The sequence below is a fragment of the Aulostomus chinensis genome, chromosome 13 (genome assembly GCF_037954235.1).
Source record: "Aulostomus chinensis isolate RoL2024-O1b breed Wild chromosome 13, RoL_Achi_v1.0, whole genome shotgun sequence".
Classification (NCBI taxonomy): domain Eukaryota; kingdom Metazoa; phylum Chordata; class Actinopteri; order Syngnathiformes; family Aulostomidae; genus Aulostomus; species Aulostomus chinensis.
In genome coordinates, this window is record NC_141332.1 from 11223156 (window position 1) to 11244068 (window position 20913).

The following is a 20913-nucleotide window of genomic DNA, read 5'->3' on the forward strand; positions in this document are numbered from 1 at the left end:
AAAATACGTTGAAGCAGGTCTGAAGAAAAGCCAGAAAGAATAATTGCTGTGCTTTGGACAGCTGTTTGAACCGAAGCGAAACATCATAGAGAATGAAAAAATAATACCTGAGGAGCTCAAAAGTATTCCTGCTGATGTGTGGTCAGATCCCAGAGGCACACTGCTGCTTTGAACCTGTGGATCAGCTCGGTGAAGCTGATTCCTCTAATGATACGGGAGCCAAGGTGGATAAAGTCCCAGCTAACTTTAATATTTTAGCCATTTTAGCTGTGTTTCAAATCATTTCCAACACAGTTTCACTCTTTTTTGTCCCATGTTCACAAACCTAAGCACATGTCAAATTGTGAACAAGCGAGAGTCCACCTTCTATATAAAATGCTGTATTGAACTGAGTTTGTGGAAACAGAATGTTTCTTGCCATCACTTTGTGATTCTGGAGATTAAGAGCGATTGCCTGCAGGTGACTTTTGATTAAACGTCAATGAAAAGCATTAAAAAAAAAAAGTGGGATAAATGCACAGTCTCGGTCTCGTTCGAATGGTATAATTCAGATGGTTTTACCCAGCAGTTAAGAGTTCCTATCCGTGCTACCAACCCAGAATGGTCCGAACACACAGAATTAGAAGGTTTTTGAATCCAGGTTCATGCAGACGCACGGAGCTATCAGAAATATTAGCTAGAACGCACAATCACGCTGCAGCATCATGAAAGACCTTGTTGACATTTGATCACAATGTCACTGACAAAGTATATTTCATGCATTTGTTAAAAAAAAAAGACTGTCAGGCAAAAAAAGACGAACTTTTGAAATTAATTCCACACATAGTCACATGATGATATTTGTCTGGACCGTTAGTAATGAGTGCATCATTAGCGTATTTTTAAATAGCATATGATATTTGAATTATTACACCTGCTGTTTTGGTTGTAATAGACTGTCATAACTTGAACTATGATTTCTTATTAATATGTTAAAATTTGCATAAACAAGACCACTGGTTAATTCCATTTTTTTTCGGGCAAAACTACAAATGAGTTCTTAGGAAAGTAGTTTTTCAGAATCTGAAATGAACCTGATTCCCAGCAGTTGGTCTGCCTTTGAAATAGAACTGAACTTTCCTCTACATTTATTGTGTCATTCTTTAACTGCAATCACCCCCCCTCCCACACACACACACACACACACACACACACACACACCATGTTTTTCATGGTGAAAAGGTTTAAAAATATGTGAGTCAAAAGCACCACCACAGGGCTCAGAGACATCAAGCAACTGAAGAGTCGCTGGTTCGGTTCTCACTTCCCCCGGTGACCATGTCCAAGTATCTCTGAGCAAGATACTGAGCCCCTAATTGCTCCGGTTGGCCCTGTGATGGACTGGCGACCCGTCCAGGGTGAACCCAACTCTTGCCCAATGTGAGCTGGGATAGGCTCCAGCCCCCACGACCCTAAACGGATAAGTGGTATAGAAGATGGATGGATGGATGGAAGCACCATCATTTCCACTCTTACCATGAACTCTGGTATTTTCAAAGTTACAATCTAACAAACTAATTGTACTTGTACCGCATGCCTACAATACTGTGAAACCATGAGGGGGCTTCTTTTTTTTTTTTTTGGTTGCTTGTTGTTCTTTGCAGAGTTAATGAGGAGAGTTGGAGAGGCTGTTGCTGCTGCCGCTGCCGTCTGGTAGAAGTTTGCCTCCAAGCCAGAAACTTCTTCAGTCAGTCAGTCCTGAGTCAGTCAGGAGGCCTTAAAAACACAATCTGAAAGGTTGTGGAACAAGCCGGACAGGGATGAGTTCCTACACACACCTAACCAAATACTGAAAGAAAACTGGAAATTCTTTTTCTTTCTTTTTTTTTTTGGTACACAGTGTAAAGGATTTCATCACTTACAAGTCGGAGAATGTCACACAAGACTTCAACATAAAGTTGTGAGCTCAAACCCATCACCTTCCAAGAACTGCTTGACAGTCAGTGCCGTTTTTTTAATTGATGTTATTCATACTTAATTTGTTTCTTCATATTTTCTGTTGTGGAAAGGATATATTTCATTTTTTTATTCAAATATATATATATATATATATATATATATATATTTAATCTTGAACAGGACAGCTATTCAGCATTTTCAGGCCACCATGCATGGGATGAGAGGTGAACCGTCCTCAGAGCAACAACAGAACAAGCAAATCGAGGCCGCGACTCCAGAGAAAAAATGTGGATAAACAAATAAATGAACACGATATTTGCTTGTTCCGTGTTATGGGGTAACAGCACCGGCCTTAATCCCTCAAATAGCAAAGTTCAGCAGCATCTAAAAGCCTGACAGCTGAGGCGAAGTTATGCATCACCGACTTGCAGCAGAGAGAGACAACAGGCTGCTTGAAGGTGAACATTTATAACTGTTGTGTTCTTTTTATATCATATTTACATAAACAAGCATTTAAGTGCAGTGGCAAAAGTGCAAAAATAACAGTAAAAATGTTTTTTTTTTTTAATATGAATGAGTCAAACCTGAGGTTGGGGGCTTAAAGTGTAATAATGACTAAATGTGTCATGAATAGCAACTCCTGGTGAGCCACAGTGCAGAGTACTAACTGGAGGGAAATCTGTGATTTTTCAAACATAAAACATTGAAGTGAATATGGAATGAATAACTCTCTACACTTCTTAGAAACGTGCAATGTGTGTATCAACATGTCAGAGAAGGTCGACAGTCTACAGTCTGTAATACTAGATGAGGATCCCAGAACTGAAATGGGATGTTTATTCTCTTCCTCCCCAACACTGATCAAAGCAGACTAGTGTTTCAGCCATTCAAGCTCAGTTTTTTTTTTTCTCATTTGCTTGAGTTATTACACGAAACAGCAAATGATCTTCAGAGGGAGGGATCTGGATCCGCTGAGGAGCGTCTGCTTTTTTAGGGATGGTAAATGCGCATCCACATGGTCCAGACACAGTTCTTCTTCTTGGAGCAACAGCCGATTCTCCACGGGCCCGTATTAAATCATTCAGTTTTGTTTCTAGAAGATCAGCGCCGGGAGGAAGTTGCGGACAGGAGAATTCGCTCGAGTTTGCTGTGGAAGTTTGGAGCGCAGACGCCGGGTGCAGTACGCGCGGCGCGGTGTGCTTTCCAATTAAAGCACAGCGGTGATGCTTGCCACGGATCTAAAGATGAATGACACGGACATATCATGCCAAAACAACCAGACAGACAACTTGACAGACCCGTCATGTCTGAGGGAGCCTCCTTCAGCTTTCAGCCACATCGACATCACCACTTTCATGCACATTTTACCCTCCGTTTACGGCATCCTGTGTTCTGTGGGAGTTATAGCCAACGGGTTGGTCATCTATGCGGTGGCAGCATGCAAGAAGAAGATGGTGTCGGACATCTACGTTCTCAATTTGGCCATTGCAGATATGCTTTTCCTGCTGGTGATGCCCTTCAACATCCACCAGCTGGTCAGAGACAGGCAGTGGGTCTTCGGAAACTTTATGTGTAAGGCTGTAGTGGTGGTGGATGTCAGCAACCAGTTCACCACGGTGGGGATTGTTACCGTACTTTGTATAGACCGGTGAGTCTTCAGAATCACGCATTTTCCCTCCTTTTCTTCCCCCACTAATAAAACTTGAAAAGGAAGGTTTTTTTTTTAATCATTCATTTCCTTCTGTTGCAAATACAAAAAGTGAAAACAGTTTTCAGAGAGTCAATCAATCAATCAATCAATCAATCAATCAGGTGGGAGACGAAGACACAAGATGCAGAAAGCAATATTTCTATTTATTTTATTTAACTCATTTCTGAAGTTGATCCCTTTAATGTAGTTTTTTTATTATAATCATTATTGCATAAAGGCAGATAAGGACATATATTGATAATAAACACTGTACCTTAGCGTGCAGCAGGCTCATTTCTTTTTATCTACATTTAGCTTTTCCGCTCTGAGGCAACATCTCAGTCAGCCAGAGAAGAGGTGTTAGTGTGCAGTCACTGATCCCGCAGCAGACAACAAGTGGATGTGGAAATCAAAAGCTACTTAGCCATTCAGAGCCTGAAAATTGTTGTAGTTTGTCATGCTTTATTGGAGAAAATTGCAATAATTTCATGCATTGAAAGCATACATGCATGTTTAATTTGAACACATACAAATACAAAACACACACGCACACACAAGAACACACACACACTAACATGTGGATTGCTATAATTTGCTGTAAGGACACTTGTAGATAATGACATCATTGTAGTTGATTTTCCCACAAGTTGTTGAAAAACCGATTAAAATGGCTGTGCAGTTCCTCCAACTCAAACACAATCTGCACTTATGTTTGGTGACAGCGACCTCTGACCTCCAAAACCTTCAATTAATCCTTGTTTTGCCAAATGAAAGTTACAGCGTCCATAAGAATTGGAAAAATATCGCATGCCTGCAAGGTCACACTGTTTATGACCTTTGCCCACCAAGAGTCCCACTGGATGTCTCTGCCAGACTCCTAGAAATTCCCTGCAGGTGTTCCTGAGGTACCGTGTTACCAAGAATGTAACAGACATCACATTTATGTGTGAGAACATTTCATGAAAGAGGCCAACTGTTTTTATTACATGTTCCTTTAATGTTCTTTATATATTCCTGTGTAATTGGTGCCCAGCGCTGAAAGCAGTGACTCTCCTGAACTGTAGGTACATCGCTATCGTCCACCCAACCTCAGAGAGGAGGACCATCCAGTGGACCATCATCATCAACATGCTGGTGTGGATTGGCAGCTTCTTCCTCACTGTCCCTGTCATGATGTACGCCAAAGTTGTGCGCCGGGAGCGTTTGGAGATCTGCATGATGAACTTGGATGGGCCCCAGGACATGTACTGGTACACCCTCTACCAGTCCATCCTGGGCTTCATCATCCCCCTCATCATCATCAGCACCTTCTACTCACTGACACTCTACCACGTCTTCAGCTCCATCCGTCGAGTCAAACGGAAGCAGTCCGTGTGGGCCAAGAGGGCTACTAAGATGGTTCTGATGGTCATCGCCTTGTTCCTGATCTGTTGGTCCCCCTACCATGTTATTCAGGTGATCAACCTCAGCAACAACACGCCAACAATAGCTTTCATCTACGCCTACAACATCAGCATCTGTCTCAGCTACTCCCACAGCTGCATCAACCCGCTCATGTTGCTCATCTTCGCCCAGAATTACCGCGAGCGTCTGTATCGTACAAGCGCACAGCACAGCTCGCAGCACTCGTCCAAGATCACGGTGGTCAAACCGGACGCTTCCAGCACGATCAATAACGCCGGATATCGCACTACCGTCATCTAAACCTCTCACACGTGTCAGGAGCTTGGACAAACCCATCGAGATGTTGTTGTTTTTTTTATGTACATAAGTCAATTTTGGACAAGGTCATCTCAGATGACAGTTACTGAAACTAGAGGGAATATTCTCATGCACATGATGATGATGATGATGATGATGATGGTGAGGGGCACTTAGGTGCGACTCCAGCGCGGCTGATTTTTACACTGCAAGTTTGAACAGATTCTTCTAAAATTGTGCTGGTCAGTGACTGAGGTGCAGCTTCCCAGATCTCCCTGGGCAACGTTCACATGTTCAAATGTGACACGTTTAGATTTTCAGTCCTGTTAGATGAGCAGTGTCATTTGCTATCGCATTGATTGTACGCCATTAAGTGTCATTTCTCCCCGCGGCTTGAGGAGATGTGCGATCACACTTGTTGTGACGTTTTCAGTCCGCAACACAGTGGACGGGTTTATTTGCAGGTAGGAAAAAAAAAAAAAAGGCATACACGATTTAAAAAAAAAAAGGTCAAAAATACAATTTCAAAGATATTTAATAATTATGAAATGTACTTGTATTAGTCATCTGTTAACAATTTCAAAAATACTTAATTTTCTTTTTGCAAATGAACCCCTCATTTTCCATCTTCTAATTAGGCATCCTACATTAATTACTAATGCTTTGTATAATAGTGATAACCTTATGATATGTTTTGGGTTGCCAGATCTGGGAAAATCCCTGGTGTTTATCTTTCATTTTGTAACACAAATGCTGATTATCCACTAATAAATGCTCAAAGATTTCTCCCTTCCTAATATGTTAGCAGTTAAAATTGTTCATAATTAATTCCTTACATGTTTCAGTTGTATGATAGTGAAACTGTAATCACAAAGAAAAATACTTTCTCTGAGTGGGGCGACATGCCGTACATGTTGGGCTCATTTTCTCATAAAGTATTTCATTCTCTATGATGCATAAGTCATTTGAGCACAACAGCCTTTTATAAATGCTGCTTGGTTAAAGTGTCTGTTTTATGAATGTCGTAGGGAAGTTATTCCACAGCCAATCTTCACAATAACAATTCTGTTTTACTGGATTCCCATGACTGCTGCATCGCCTTGATTAGTACGCACTAGACAACATTTCTCAACGTGTCTGACCACCGCCATTGAACTTCTTGAGGATCTGCTAGAGGCCAAGTAGCGGATGACACATTCAGGATTTAAATACGGAGCCCAGCTTACTGATAAATACTAGATGCTTCATGTGAAGATAAATTTGAAGCCCGCGATGTTGCTTTTTGGCAGAACGACCCATTTTGTTTGTCTAAGACTCTAATCACTGTAAAATGCACCATAAAACACCAGTTACTACTTTGCTCCCATCAAAAGGAAGACTGCACGGTGCAGCTGTGGATATCTAATAACCAGTTTTGGCCAAAGCTTTATTTTGTATGTCATGTTTGATGCATGCCCATCAGACAGCTACTAAACCAATGACATGACAATAAATATTAATTTAGACATGTTGGCTGTATCGTGATGATACTTTTGAGTTTAAAAAAACTTCCCTCAGATTGTGATTGTTATGACTTAGTCTCCCCTATGTGCTTATCTCACGGCACCAAGACCACTGTGCATCAAATCAGAGCTGCTTTTAAGTTTGGGCTTTGAAGTGTAACTCTTCTGAGGAACTGCTTTTTTTTTTTTTTTGAATGTTATATATTGGAATTGGAAAAAAAAAAAAAGATATTGCACCGAACTCACAGGCAGCATGAAGGACCTGCCTCAACATCAGAGTAAATGTTTGTGTACTGAAAACTGAGGTAAAATATCGGAAGGTAATTTCTACTCTGCGTGGGTCGTCAACAGCACTGGTGTACTGGATGTGGATTATACGGAGATTTCAGACATTGTTTTAAAGTGCTGGTTTAAAGGGATAGTTCACCAAAAAAATAAATTTTTAAATTGAATAATTATCCACTCACTCCAGTATCGATGTTTGGTGGAGTGCTGCTACGATGCTGTGCTACGTTTCTACTGCTACTATGCTACACAATGCTACTACTATGACGCAAAGCTCTGCTATTACTAGGATTACACTGTGCTACATGTCTACTAGATAACCACTGCATCATGGGAATGGAACTTGTCTTTCAAAAGTTAAGCACAAATTAAGAAATTATGTCATAATTTGTCCATGGACATCTCCCTAATCCACCTAAAATCAACTCCTGACCCACTTTTGGGTTGAACCCCACCACCAGAGAACCACTGGCATGGATAATGCATACATAAAATTCACTTTTTATTTGGATCCACCTCCTTTCTGTTTACTGTCTCTTTACACCCTGTAACCAGCCAAGCTTAACCCCAGGAGGCTTTTATTTTGAAGGAATCTTGATGTATTTGTCTTGAATGGAAGTGTTGATCTGTAATCAGTAGCCTTGGGTGTTGCCAAACCAATCAGAGCTGTAATCTGAAGAGATTACAATGTTTGGCGGCTGCTGTATCTTTCTTTGGTCTTGGGACGTTATCTCCTAAATGAGTCCAAATATAATTTTATCACCTTTAAAATGATGCTCAAGTGTTTCAGAACTGCAAATCCAAAAGGTGTCAGGGGACACAAAAGAGAATCAAGGCAGTGAAAGCAATCACATCTCATTTTTCTCATCTTTATTCATATAACACAAGCGATTGGATGTTTACATTAAATCCAGTCTGGGGGGAAATTATCAGATCTTCACATTTCTGTTTAGTAATAACAGCATAACCCCTGATGACATGACTATTGTTATTGTCAGATTTAATTTTTCGACATTTTTCACCTCCAATTTAGGAAGTCAAATTATTTTCACAGGCTGAAGGGCTGGTCTTTGTATCGAGTTGTGGTCTGCCGTCATGGTTACTGTGTCTCATTGCTAATGAGATCCATTATTGCTGCCTGTGACTGAGTTCACATCCTTTATGACAAACATATCTGTAACTGAACGTTCGAGTTGTGTTTGAAAAATGAGAGCAACAATTCATAGCACACTTGTTTATTTTCTATTGATTCACTGAAAGGAGACAGAAAAATAGTTTTTCAGGCTCGTGGACTTGACCTGCAGGCCTGAATTATATATAATTCATATATATATATATATAATGTGATATAAATCATGACCAACACAGTGCAACTGATGTTTTCACTCTCTAAACAATGTCACAGACATGTTTGTCATTTCTGTTGAATTTACTGGTGGATTTTTATTCTGTGACCTTCATGCATGCATAGTTGTTTTTTTTTTTTAATTAGATGCAAAATTAAGACTGATCCTTGACTGCAGAGTGTGTTGTCAGTTTTTAAAAAGGTATTTCACCCAAAAAGTGTGACTCCAGTGTGCAGAAACAACCATCCACATCTATTTAGCTTGGAGGTTAAGGCTACGGACAATTAACAACAGCTACAGCAACAACAAAAATCAGCAGAAGCACATCCCCTGGTCGGATCCACTTGGACCTTACGGCAGCACGACAGACTGTTTCTCTTTTTTATCGTAATGAAATGTTTGTGTTAGATTTTTCTGTTTTTCTGTCAATGTGCCATCACAGAAGCTTAATGAATGACACATCTCTTTTCCGCGACATGGTGTGAAATAATTAACCTTGGTTGATTCGATTTTAAATGAGCTGGCACAACTGTTGAGGAAATATTGCCTTGAGTTAAAGTGTTGCAGTCCTTGTTGTAGTCCATGGCCACAGCAGATTTCGGTGCCGCCCCAAGGTGGCAAAGGTTACTTTGTGTATTTTGATAGCCTCCCTGCCTGCCAGCTGTATCACGGCTATCAGCTCATGAAGTTTACCACCCCTAAGGTAAATTTCACGTAAGATGCTGGTGCATATCGCGGTTTAGGCTCACGGTCAGGACATTTCTCAATGTTCAGTAACATTGTGTTTGGTATCATTTTAAAGGCGACTTTCTTAACTTTCATTCAAACCGGATTATGAATCTCCCTGACAAATACGGAGGTCACTGGAGCTCCTCAAACCACCACCAGCACACACTTTTTAACAATTTCCTCCTAAACTAAGTTCTTTGTTTTAGCCCTATGGCATCTAGGAATGCCAGGGACACAATAAACAAATACTACAATCCTGGAAGGTTTCAGGAAATGTACAATATACCCATAATCACTTCATTGTAAAAAGTGATTATGGGCCTTCATATATTCCATGGCAAGGCAAGGCAAGGCAAGTTTATTTGTAGAGCACAATTCATACACATGGCAACTCAAAGTGCTTTACAGTTGCAGAAAAATCTGAAAATCACAAAAAGGCAGATAAAATCATAAAACATAAATAGAATCATTAATTTAAAGAAAAGGAGAAGAAAAGGACAAGAGTGCTGATAAAATACTTTCAGCTGTCGAATGCACGACTGAACAGAGTAGTTTTCAGCCTGTTCTTAAACATTGTCACAGTTGATGCCTGTCTCACATTTTCTGGAAGACTGTTCCAGATTTTAGCTGCAGAAAACTGGAAAGTAGCTTCACCATGTTTAGTCCTGACTCTGGGCCCCTGTAGGAGACCTCTACCTGAGGTTCTCAGAGACCTGGAGGGCTCATATGGGTCTAACATGTCAGAGATGTACTTTGGTGCTTGACCATGAAGAGACTTGTTTACAAGCAGAGCTGTCTTAAAGTCTATTCTCTGAGCAACAGGAAGCCAGTGCAGAGATCTGAGCACTGGACTAATATGGTCTTATTTCTGGTTCTAGTCAGGACTCGAGCTGTAGCGTTCTGAATGTATTGTAGCTGTTTAACAGCTTGTTTAGAGATACCAGTGAGCAGGCCGTTACAGTAGTCTAACCTACTGGAGACAAATGCATGGATTAGTCTGTCCAAGTCTGGTTTAGACACTATACCTTTGATTTTGGCAATGTTTTTTAGATGGTAAAAGGCTGCTGATATTACTGACTTTATGTGGCTGTTAAAGTTCAGATCTGAGTCCAATATTACCCCCAGATTTCTAACCTGTTGTTTTGGTTTTAGAGAAAGGGATTCAAGGTGACTGATCACACTTTCTCTTTGCTTCTGTGGCCCAAAAACGATTAATTCCGTTTTTTCTGAGTTTAGCTGGAGAAAGTTGTTTTGCATCCACATGCTTATATGTTGGATGCAGTGGAAGAGTGAATCCACAGGTCCATGTTCACCTGCTGTCAGAGACACATAGATCTGAGTGTCGTCTGCATAGTTATGGTAGGACACATTATGGCTGCTTATTAGTTGGCCTAGTGGAAGCATGTATAGGTTGAACAAGAGGGGCCCCAAGATTGAACCTTGGGGGACACCACAGGTCATGGCCATTTTGTCTGAGGTGCAATTTCCAATTTCAACAAAGTATGTTCTCTCCTCAAGATAGGACTTGAACCAGTTTAGAGCAAAACCAGAGATTCCTAGCCAATTCTCTAGCCTCTGTAAAAGGATCTCATGGTCAACTGTGTCAAAGGCAGCACTCAAGTCAAGCAGGACTAAGACTGAGACTTTGCCTTTGTCTGTGATCAGAGCTGTCTCAGTGCTGTGGTGGGGCCTAAAGCCAGACTGGAAAGTATCAAAAGCATTGTTGGACAGGAGAAAGTCAGTGAGTTGTTGAAATACAACTTTTTCGAGGACTTTTCCTAGGAATGGCAGGTTTGATATGGGCCGGTAGTTGTTCAGAACCATGGCATCAAGACTGCTCTTCTTTAAAAGAGGCTTAATGACCGCAGTTTTCAGGGCCCTTGGAAATGTTCCAGTCTCTAGTGAAATGTTAACTAAATGAGTAACTTTTGGTAACAGGCTGCTCAGCACAGTCTTTAGAAATCTAGTGGGTAACTCATCAAGGCAGCATGTAGATGAACTCAGACCTGAAATAATCTCTTCGACTGTTTTGTCACTGACAGGAGTGAAATGTGCCAGCTCTAGGTGTTCAGGTGGATGCTGGGCTATCATTTGTGTGTTAGAAATGATAGCTTTTTTAATATCCTGAACTTTATCACGAAAGAATTTTGCAAATTCATTGCATTTTGATATAGAAATGAATTCTAAGGGTAGTGGAACCGAAGGGTTTGTTAATCTGTTTATAGTAGCAAACAGAACTCGAGAATTACCATTAGAGTTTGTAATCACTTCAGAGAAATACCTCTCCCTAGCTCTTAGTAAAGTGTGGTTAAACATGGACAATTTTTGTTTATAAATGTCATAGTCAACCTGTAGCTTAGACTTGCGCCATTTCCGTTCGGCTCTCCGGCACCCTCTTTTTTGTGCCCTGACAGAGTCTTCATTTCTCCATGGTGCTTTTTGTCTGTCTTTAACTATTCTAACCTTAACAGGAGCAATGGTGTCCAAGACATTCAAAACACTTGATGTATACGAGTTTAACAGATCATGAACATTAGAACCAGAGGTGTTTTCAAAAGCAACCATTTCCATAAACTGTGTCCTTGTTTTGTCATTTATGAGTCTTCTCCGAACCATTGACGACCCATGTGCTGGCTTGGGTATAACAGACAGATTAAAGAAAACACAAAAATGATCTGACAATGCAATATCCATGACATTAACACCTGAAACAATAACCCCTTTTGTAATGAGCACGTCCAGTGTGTGCCCTCTGTTGTGAGTGGGTTCGTTCACATGCTGAGTTAGACCAAACATTTCAAGGACAGCACTGAGTTCTTTAGCATGTCTGTCACCGGCTACATCCACATGCACATTTAAATCACCTGTAATAACCAAACAGTCAAATTCGGTGCACACAGCTGAAAGTAATTCAATAAAATCATCAATAAAACAGTTCTGTGGTGGCCTATAAATAGTGATATAAACTATGGTGGCTTGTTTTAACTCCAATTTGAATGACAAATACTCAAATGATGAAAAAACTCCAAACGACAATTTTTGTATAACTATATTTTCTCTGAATATGCTACACACCCCTCCACCTCTCTTGCTCTGTCTTGTTTCAGATTCAAAGGTGTAGTGAGGCTGAGTAGACTCAATCAGGACTGCATTACCTGTATTTTTGTCAAGCCACGTCTCAGTTAAAAACATTAAATCAAGATCACGAGAAGAAATAAAATTATTAATTAAAAATGATTTGTTATTTAAAGATCTGACATTAAGCACAGCATGTTTGAGATTAGACTGAGTTTCAAAGGACTCTAAGTTCTTACAAGAGATATGGATTAGATTTCTCTGCTTATATGGTCTGTCTGTCTCTCTCTTATCTAATCTTTGTGATATTACAGTAGGTATTGTTTTTGCAGAGAAGTTCTCCTCCCTGGACCTCCAGTTGGGTATACTATGAGTGGTAGCAACGCAGAGGCCCTTTACATCCTAGACAGCAGTGGTGACACTGTTGGAGATTACAGCTGGGCCTGGTGGTGAAGACCGAGCTGGGGGGACTCTGGGGGGAGGGGAAGGGGCACGATACTTCTTTGGGGCTAGAACCCTCGATCTAATCATGTCTGGAGTGAAAGGAACCATTTTCGTGCCTGATTTTATCAAGCTTTCAAGATGGTTTGGAAATCTCAAAGGTGACTGTGGAGATGGGAATGAGAGTGAAGAGTCTCCGGAGGGCGTAGACACAGCAGGTGGTGCCCAGGACAGCGGTGAGGGAGAAGGTGACAGGGATGCTGCATCCCTAACCTTCTCCGGAGATGCAGGTTTTGTCCTTGCAGCTGCAGCAGAGTTGTTTTCTGAAGATGCTGATGTTGTTGTGGGAGCTGGAGCTGATGCCTTCGCTGGGGATGCAGGTTTTGTTGTTGAGGCTGCTGTGGCTGAGTCCTTTCCAGTGGTTGCAGAAGGTGCTGTTTTGTGTACATCCTTTGCCGGGTCCTTGGGTGGGGAAGAGGGAGCTCCTCTCCCTCTCCTCTTTTCTCTCATCTGTTGCCCGCAAGCCTGGTTCAGTTCAGGCCGGTTCTGATGCCTCAGAGCGTGGAGGAGGTTATCCGTCAGCCTCTTTACTCCACCTCCATTCAGGTGTGGCCCTTTTCCTCTGAAATGGTCACCTCGATGCCAAAACAGGTTAAAGTTCTCGGTGTAATGCAATCCTCTGGACTCGCAGATGTTGGGTAGCCACGTGTTCAACTGAAGCAGTCGGCTGAATTTATTCACTTTCCTGTCCGTGTTTGGGAGGGGTCCACTAATAAACGTGGGTAACCCCACTTTATGGAGTCTCTCAAAGAGTGCAAGAAAGTCTTCTTTCAAGATTACAGACTGTTCATTTCTGATGTCCACTGCACCCACGTGAACGATCAGCTGTTTCACTCCCTGGTTCTTAGCCAGCTCCCTAGGTAGCGCCTGAGTGATGTCAGACACTGTAGCACTGGGGTAGCTGCTTGTTATTATCTGCTTACAGTTTATGTTAGGTACGGACCCGTCTCCTAGCAGCAGCGTATCTTTGACCTTGACGCTTGGCACAGTTTTTCGGCCAGGCTGCTGCCCTGCTTTGACGTCATCCCCATTTTTATGTGACAGTGGTAAGAATCTGTTGGTTAACTTTTTTCCGGGTGATGTAATTAGTCTTTCATTACGAACATTTTGACGTCTCTTTGGTTTAGCACCAAGATTACGGTCAAGCCTCGGAAAAGACACAGTGTCATTTAGCTTTAGGTTGTGAGTAGCAGTCTTTTCACCCCTTTCTTTGGAAGTAAAAGTGGATTTCTTACCACTGGAGATCACTGGAATAGTATCATGAAGTCCTTTTTCTGTTTCTAGGGCGAAAATCCGCTCTTGTAGTGCACAAATTTGTTGTTTGTAAATCCGACAGTTTTCGCAGGGAGACTCTGTTTGGGTTACTCCTTCGGTCATGTTGAAAACTTGTCGCTGAGTCGTCAGATACGTTTTTTTTAAAAAAGCATAAAAATGATTAAGAAGTCTTGGTTTACTTAAAAGAAAGAAACAAAATCATATCCAAGACTGGCAGAAAAAAAGTCAAATGAAAGTAAAATGATTAAAAGGCAGATAAAAGCATAAGCAGCAGGAGAAAGCAAAGAGACGTCTGCACTCTTCAGAAGCAGGAAGCAGGAAAGTGTCCATGTCCATTATTATTAAGAAACTAACCAGAACAAAACTAGTTAGGTCACACAATGGTCTTAGGCTGTTTGTTAATACACAATGAACATCTTGGGTAAAACTGAGGAGTTCATCTGCCTGTTTATGTTGCTAAGAGCAGCACTGGTGAGGTCAATGAACTGCGCGACCAGCTTTTCAGTACCAAAAGGGGAGAAGTTGAGTCCAGCCAGTTGCCACCCTGTAGAGACTGCCTCTTTATGCATGTTCAATGAGCCAACTACCTGGCAGCAATCTGGAAGTGCCGTTTGACGGCTAACCCTGCGGTGCCAAGCCCAGCTGAGCATGGATGGACAGACGATGATGGCAAGCTGGTCCTTTACTGGATGCACTCCCCACCTGCACCAGATGCGGTCTTGGAACTGTTAATATGCAAGTGTTTTCGTTCGTGCACATAGCCAAATGCCAATCAAGTGGTCTGACATGTACAGACGTGTGCTGGTTACAGACCTGTTGTAACCCAAAACACCAGGATGATCCAGAACCTGACTTTGAACTCAGGTATTCAGAAGATTGACACAGTGTGATTCTGGACTTGGTGTTACAGCTCCCGCCTCCACCTCACCCTTCCCCACAAGCTCTCATTGAGTGAGGCGTGCACGGCAGCAGCTAATGAGCGAGTGTATCTCCACGACACACCTGAACTCACACACATGCATCCACTCAGTCTGTGTAGCTACCATCATGTTGTCCTTGTTTGTAGTGTTGTTGTCATTGTGTGTTTTTGTCTTTGCCGCCTCCTGTGTGGTTCGCTTGGGTCCTCAGAGACGACCTTAAATCTTGGTTAGGGAAAGGTGCACTTGATTACTCTTGTTAACGCCATCTAAGTACATGAAGACCTATGCAACCACATACTGTATCTGTATCACATCATTAACATACTATAATTTATCATTGATTTAAGTATCATGCTGTCAATGTTGTAAATATATTGCTATAATGGTGATAAGTTGGTTATCATACGAAGGTAACGTCTTATTTCACTGAGATATTCCTGATGACCCTATTTGTTCATTGAATATTAAGAAATGTAGCCTATCAAGACCTCCGTGTAACCTAATTTTGGTCTATAGTTTCTCAGTAATATTGGACTTGGAATAAAGTAAGGCTCACAACAACCTCTCACAATGAAATAATGTGGGTATGTGATACATTTCCTGAAACCTTACAGTCCAGTCATGGAAGTATTGTAATACCTGTGGGTTTGTGTAGATGTCACAGGGCAAAAGAAATAATTTCATTTAGGAGGAAATTGTTAAAAAGTGTGTGCTGGTGGTGGTTTGAGGAGCTCCAGTGACCTCCGTATTTGTCAGGGAGATTCATAATCCGGTTTGAATGAAAGTTAAGAAAGTCGCCTTTAAAATGATACCAAACACAATGTTACTGAACATTGAGAAATGTCCTGACCGTGAGCCTAAACCGCGATATGCACCAGCATCTTACGTGAAATTTACCTTAGGGGTGGTAAACTTCATGAGCTGATAGCCGTGATACAGCTGGCAGTCAGGGAGGCTATCAAAATACACAAAGTAACCTTTGCCACCTTGGGGCGGCACCGAAATCTGCTGTGGCCATGGACTACAACAAGGACTGCAACACTTTAACTCAAGGCAATATTTCTTTGACCTGAAATTTTGGGCTCTGGCCCATGGACTAGCCTGCAGAGTGGTGAGGTTTGGAGGAAAACTTAATAATCCTTCAATTACAGAAAGGGAGAGGACTATGTTGTAATATTATGGTGAGGGACTTTCCACAGTTCAAGACTTAAGATCTTTGGGCTCACAGTCAAAAATTAAGAAAAAAATGATTCTGACTTTTTGTCAGATTGATATTTCTGCCTTAACTTAAGGTCCAGAGAGCAAAGAGCTGAGTCTAGCATCAAACAGGATGAAATATCGAGGTTTAAAGTTTTAAATGAGCAAGGAGAAATTCAACGATCTACTGCTAACCAGAGATGCAGCAGTGTTAAACCATGATCTCCCCCGTCCACGTAACATATTCTCCTTATGGTCCTTTACTGTTAATATAAAATAACTGCATTCCCTAATTTTTGAATAAAAGCTTCGTAATCCAAAGCTAAAGGTCTGTGAGTATACGAGCCAACTAGCTGACTACCTGGCATGAGAAGGAATAAATGTCGGATTTGAAACAATGCCAGGATGAGATGATTCATTTTCAATCTGAAATTTTTTCATTTCACAGAAGTGAGAAAGAAGTCCTTGTTTTGTGTCAACCTTTTAAAAGTGACTTTCACTTCCTGTTTAAATGAAGTAATTTTATTGCGATAAATCAGATGTTTTATTTTCCCTTTTTTATGAAAATAACTTTTAGGATCGCTCATAAAATTTGCACCTTTGACATGATTTTGCTCTGCTGCTTAAGAAGATCACCCCAGGCTAGAGTAAGTGGGTGAGTTTTTCAGGAGGACACTTACTGCTGGTGAATCAACACTGACTGACCACGCTCACTGCTTTTGCAGTATTAATACTATCAATATTACACTTGAAAATATTGCTGGGTGCAAGTGTAGCATGTGTAGTAAGTGTAGTCCAACAAAAAGTTAAAAGCGAGTATTCCTTCAAACAACACACACACACACACACACAACCTGACTAACCAACCAACCCAAAGACGAAACCAACCACCAAACCGACCAGTTCATTTGACAACCAACCAACGGTCCGACCGGCCCACAGACCAACTCATTAACCTACCAACCACCCAGCCAACTCAGTGCCAAACTAGCAACCAATTAACCCAACAACCAACCCGTTATGAAACTACAACTAGTCCCATTCCTCGTTACAAAGTCTGGGGTTTGTTGGTTATTATCTGCCTACACTGTTTACCACCTGCTATTGTCTAATGTGTTTGAATCAGCCTATTTGCGTGACCACATTCAAAAACCATCATGCGTGGGCTTTATTTCCATGATGCCATCGCCGCTGTTGAACAGATGACTAGGAGCGTGTCTGTCGGTTCTCAGGGGGGCTGCAGGTAAAAGTAAGTGAGTTTATTAATATGGCACATTGCAAACTCAGACATTGCAAAGTACTTCGTAAATAAAGAAGAAAGACAAAGGCAAGCAATCATGACATGATGTAAAAATAAAAACCCGTTAGCTAGAGGCTAGGTTAAATGAGTGGCCTTGAGCAGCGAAAGTATCAACAGTGTTGTAAAGATCCACAGTTTAAGTTCCACAGTTTAGGAGCCACAACTTCAAATGCACAGTCATGGAGGGAGGAACAGCCAGCGGGCTCCGATCAGACCACTACAGAATCCTACTGCTATTATTTGGCTGCAGAAGCTCTTCAATGTAGTTGGGTGCCTGGCCATGCAAGGCTCTAACCTCGACTGCAGGAATCTTGAACTAGATTCTAAATTTGTTAGGAAGCCAATGTAAAGACATTAGCATTGGTGTGACAAATTTGGAAATCGAGGGTGGCCAGCGGGCTCCAGCCTGCCCTGTAACCACCCCACCCAGCCGCAAGCTAGTAGCATGAAGGCCTGCTTAGGGTTGGTACAGCCTCTTATACAATTACAATGTAAGTAATCTAATTTAGGGGGTTCCAACTCTTGTTACTATGAACTAATGCAGTCAGCCTTCCATAGGGGTGGTCTCCTTCCAGGTCGGGGGCCCCAGACAATTGTCTTGTTTTGTCATGCAAAACACCTCTACTTTTATGTCACCCCTGTGCAGCGTGGCGAATATAATTTTCTGTGAGCTGGCTAGGGAATGTATTCTGGATGGTCTGGTCAGATGTAGCCGGCTACAGTGCCTCAATCTCGTAACGACTATAGCAGAGCCAGAGTGGCTCCACATGTTGAAAATTAACCACTACCAACTCTTTCATTGAGCCACAGAGACACCTTTGTTCACCAGAGGAATGACTGAATATCTTCCACGACTGATAAACATGTGGTGTATTAGGCTTTGAAAAGGACCTTTTAAAAGAACATTGATGGTTAACACATGACATCTGCTTGAAAGTAGATCTTCAGCAACTGTTTGCACTCAAGTAAACATTCAGGCACTTGTAGACCTAAAACCTAGAAGTCACACACACACACATAAATATAAATAAATAAATAAATATATATATATATATATATATATAAACCACTGCAGTGGTTAGCACTGTTGCCTCACAGCAAGAAGGTTCCAGGTTCAAGCCCCGGTGGAGTCTGCATGTTCTCCATGTTCCTGTGTGGGTTCTCTCTGGTACTCCAGCTTCCTCCCACAGTCCAAAGACATCAAGAGGGGACGAGGCTGATTGATACTCTAAATTGACCGTAGGTGTGACTGTGAGTGTGAATGGTTGTCTGTCTCTATGTGTTGGTCCTGAGATGGACTGGCGACCTGTCCAGGGTGAACCCCGCCTCTCTCCTGAAAGCTGCTGGGATAGGCTCCACCGCCCGCGACCCTTGACAGGACAAGAGGAAGAAAATGGATGGATGGATGGAAGATTGTTTGCTTTATAATAAGGTGAAGTCAGGAATGCAATGCAGCAAGTATCCTCATGATTCATCTGTGGAGGACAGAGAGGAATACAAACAGTGTGTTCAGAAAATCACAGATTTAAAAAAAAATTCCTTCAATGTATAATGGGTTAAAAAAAATTATGATTAGCTCCAGCCCCCCCCCCCCCCCCCCGCAACCCTCAATAGGATTAAGAAAATGGATGGATGGATGGATGGGTGTGTGTGTGTGTGTGCGTGCGTATGTTTGTGTGTAGCAGTGCTTGCCTAGCCACAGGTGGTACTAAAACCAGTTTTCAAAGTGGGGGGGGGGTTACTCTCAGTGGGAAATTAGGTGCAGAAGCCAAAAATTTGAAACAATGAAAAAAATTAAAGTCTGAATTCACCTCAGCAGGTCAGGAGTTGCCAGGTTCAGGTGCCAGTACATAACACTATGTCAGTGCCAGTCCTATAGTCCAGTACTATACCACTGGTCACATGAACTGGTGACCAGTCCAGGGTGAACCCCACCTCTCACCCGAAGGCTGCTGGGATAGGCTCCAGACCCCCCATGACCCTTAACAGGATAAGTGGAAGAAAATTGATGGATGGATGGATGGATGGATGGACGGATAGATGCCTGTAATCGGGCAATTAAATCGACCAGCCGATTAATCGGTCGGGCCCTACTTTCAATTTTAAGAACTAACTGCTGAACGGTCATGACCATACTAATGTGAATATGGTTGAGAACGTCATGTGCATATTATTGTTTTCATCCTCTTTACACAAACGTTCTAACTCTCTCTTGCTTGTCTTTAAAGGTATCTTTTGTTCCAGGATGATTTCATCATCCACCAGCTAGCAGCGGACAAACATGTCGACTTTGGTCCTGAAGAGGTACCAGAGGTAAAGGGTCTGCTCTGTCACCTCCATTCTTCAATTCAATCAAAATAAACTATAAAATACACTTTCAAAATGTTTTTCTGCAACTAGAATTAAATAACCAGGTTTTATAAATGCAACAATAATCCCTTCAATTCTCAGCTACATCACACTTTATGTTCATGATGTTGCAGCCACTTCTGTGCCACTTCTGGAAAAGAAGAGCTGGAGGTGACACTAACTGAAAAGAATCGGATAATTACAACTTTCATAAGAATGTCAAAACAACAGACGCGTCAAAAGAAGGACGTTTCCTCCAGTGTGAGAGCAGTTGAGGGAGAAACAACCCCCATGTTGGGGAGACATGAAGAAAATGTCTTTTCTCATCTTGTCCTGAAGAAAAGAAGCAATTAAAGATGTAGACGTTCAAAAAAACATACTTGCTCTCGCTACAATGTCACCTCCTCTTTCTTGTTATTATGTCATGATGGCCCTGTATTGATTTATTGTTTCCAATCTTTATTTTATGATTAGATAAACAGAATGGATTGATTGAATTTATTTCATTGATAGGACAAATGAGAGGATTCACATTATAATCGTCAATGTTCTCCATTAATGTTGTTTGTCCGCTTATCCTGTTAAGGGTCACAGTGGAGCCTGTGTGTGTGTGTGTGTGTGAGTGAGTGATGAGATGAGATAAGATGTGTCTCTAGCTTCTTTCTCTTTCAAAGGTCAGTTTTGGAGTGTGTAGAACTGCAGCTTGGTGTGAATAGAAGACTGAGAGGAGATAGAAAAACAGTTTTCAGGCTTGTGGACCTGACCTACAGCCCTGGATTACCCAGTGTGTGTAAAACAAATTTACCTTTTGCTATCATTTGAAGCATTCAGAAGGTGCCAATGCATTGTGTTTATCACAGCTTGCATTCAGGTTCTAATGACGTGTCTTTTTCTCTTCAGAGTTTGAGAGCATGCATTCCTGAGCTCTTTTTGATCCCAGAGACTGTCTTGTGATGTTATTTGACTTTTTTCCCTCCTCAAGTGTTCCAAAGCTGTTCACTGGTCTTATGACTGCTGACAGAATGTAAGACCATCCATGCAAACACTTGTTGCTATTCCTTTAACTTTACAGAACCTGCATGTCGAGGCTTATTGTCGTGCTTTG

The 20913-nt window shown here is 41.6% G+C and overlaps 1 protein-coding gene across 1 annotated transcript; it reads left to right on the forward strand.

The window, feature by feature from the left end:
* Window positions 1–2969: 2969 nt before the first annotated feature.
* On the forward strand, window positions 2970–8904 carry mchr2b (melanin concentrating hormone receptor 2b). The gene is made up of 2 exons (XM_086222562.1): window positions 2970–3586; window positions 4693–8904. Exons 1-2 carry the CDS (start codon window positions 3162–3164, stop codon window positions 5330–5332), a joined length of 1065 nt encoding a protein of 354 aa, XP_086078688.1. The 5' UTR covers window positions 2970–3161; the 3' UTR covers window positions 5333–8904.
* Window positions 8905–20913: the final 12009 nt, after the last annotated feature.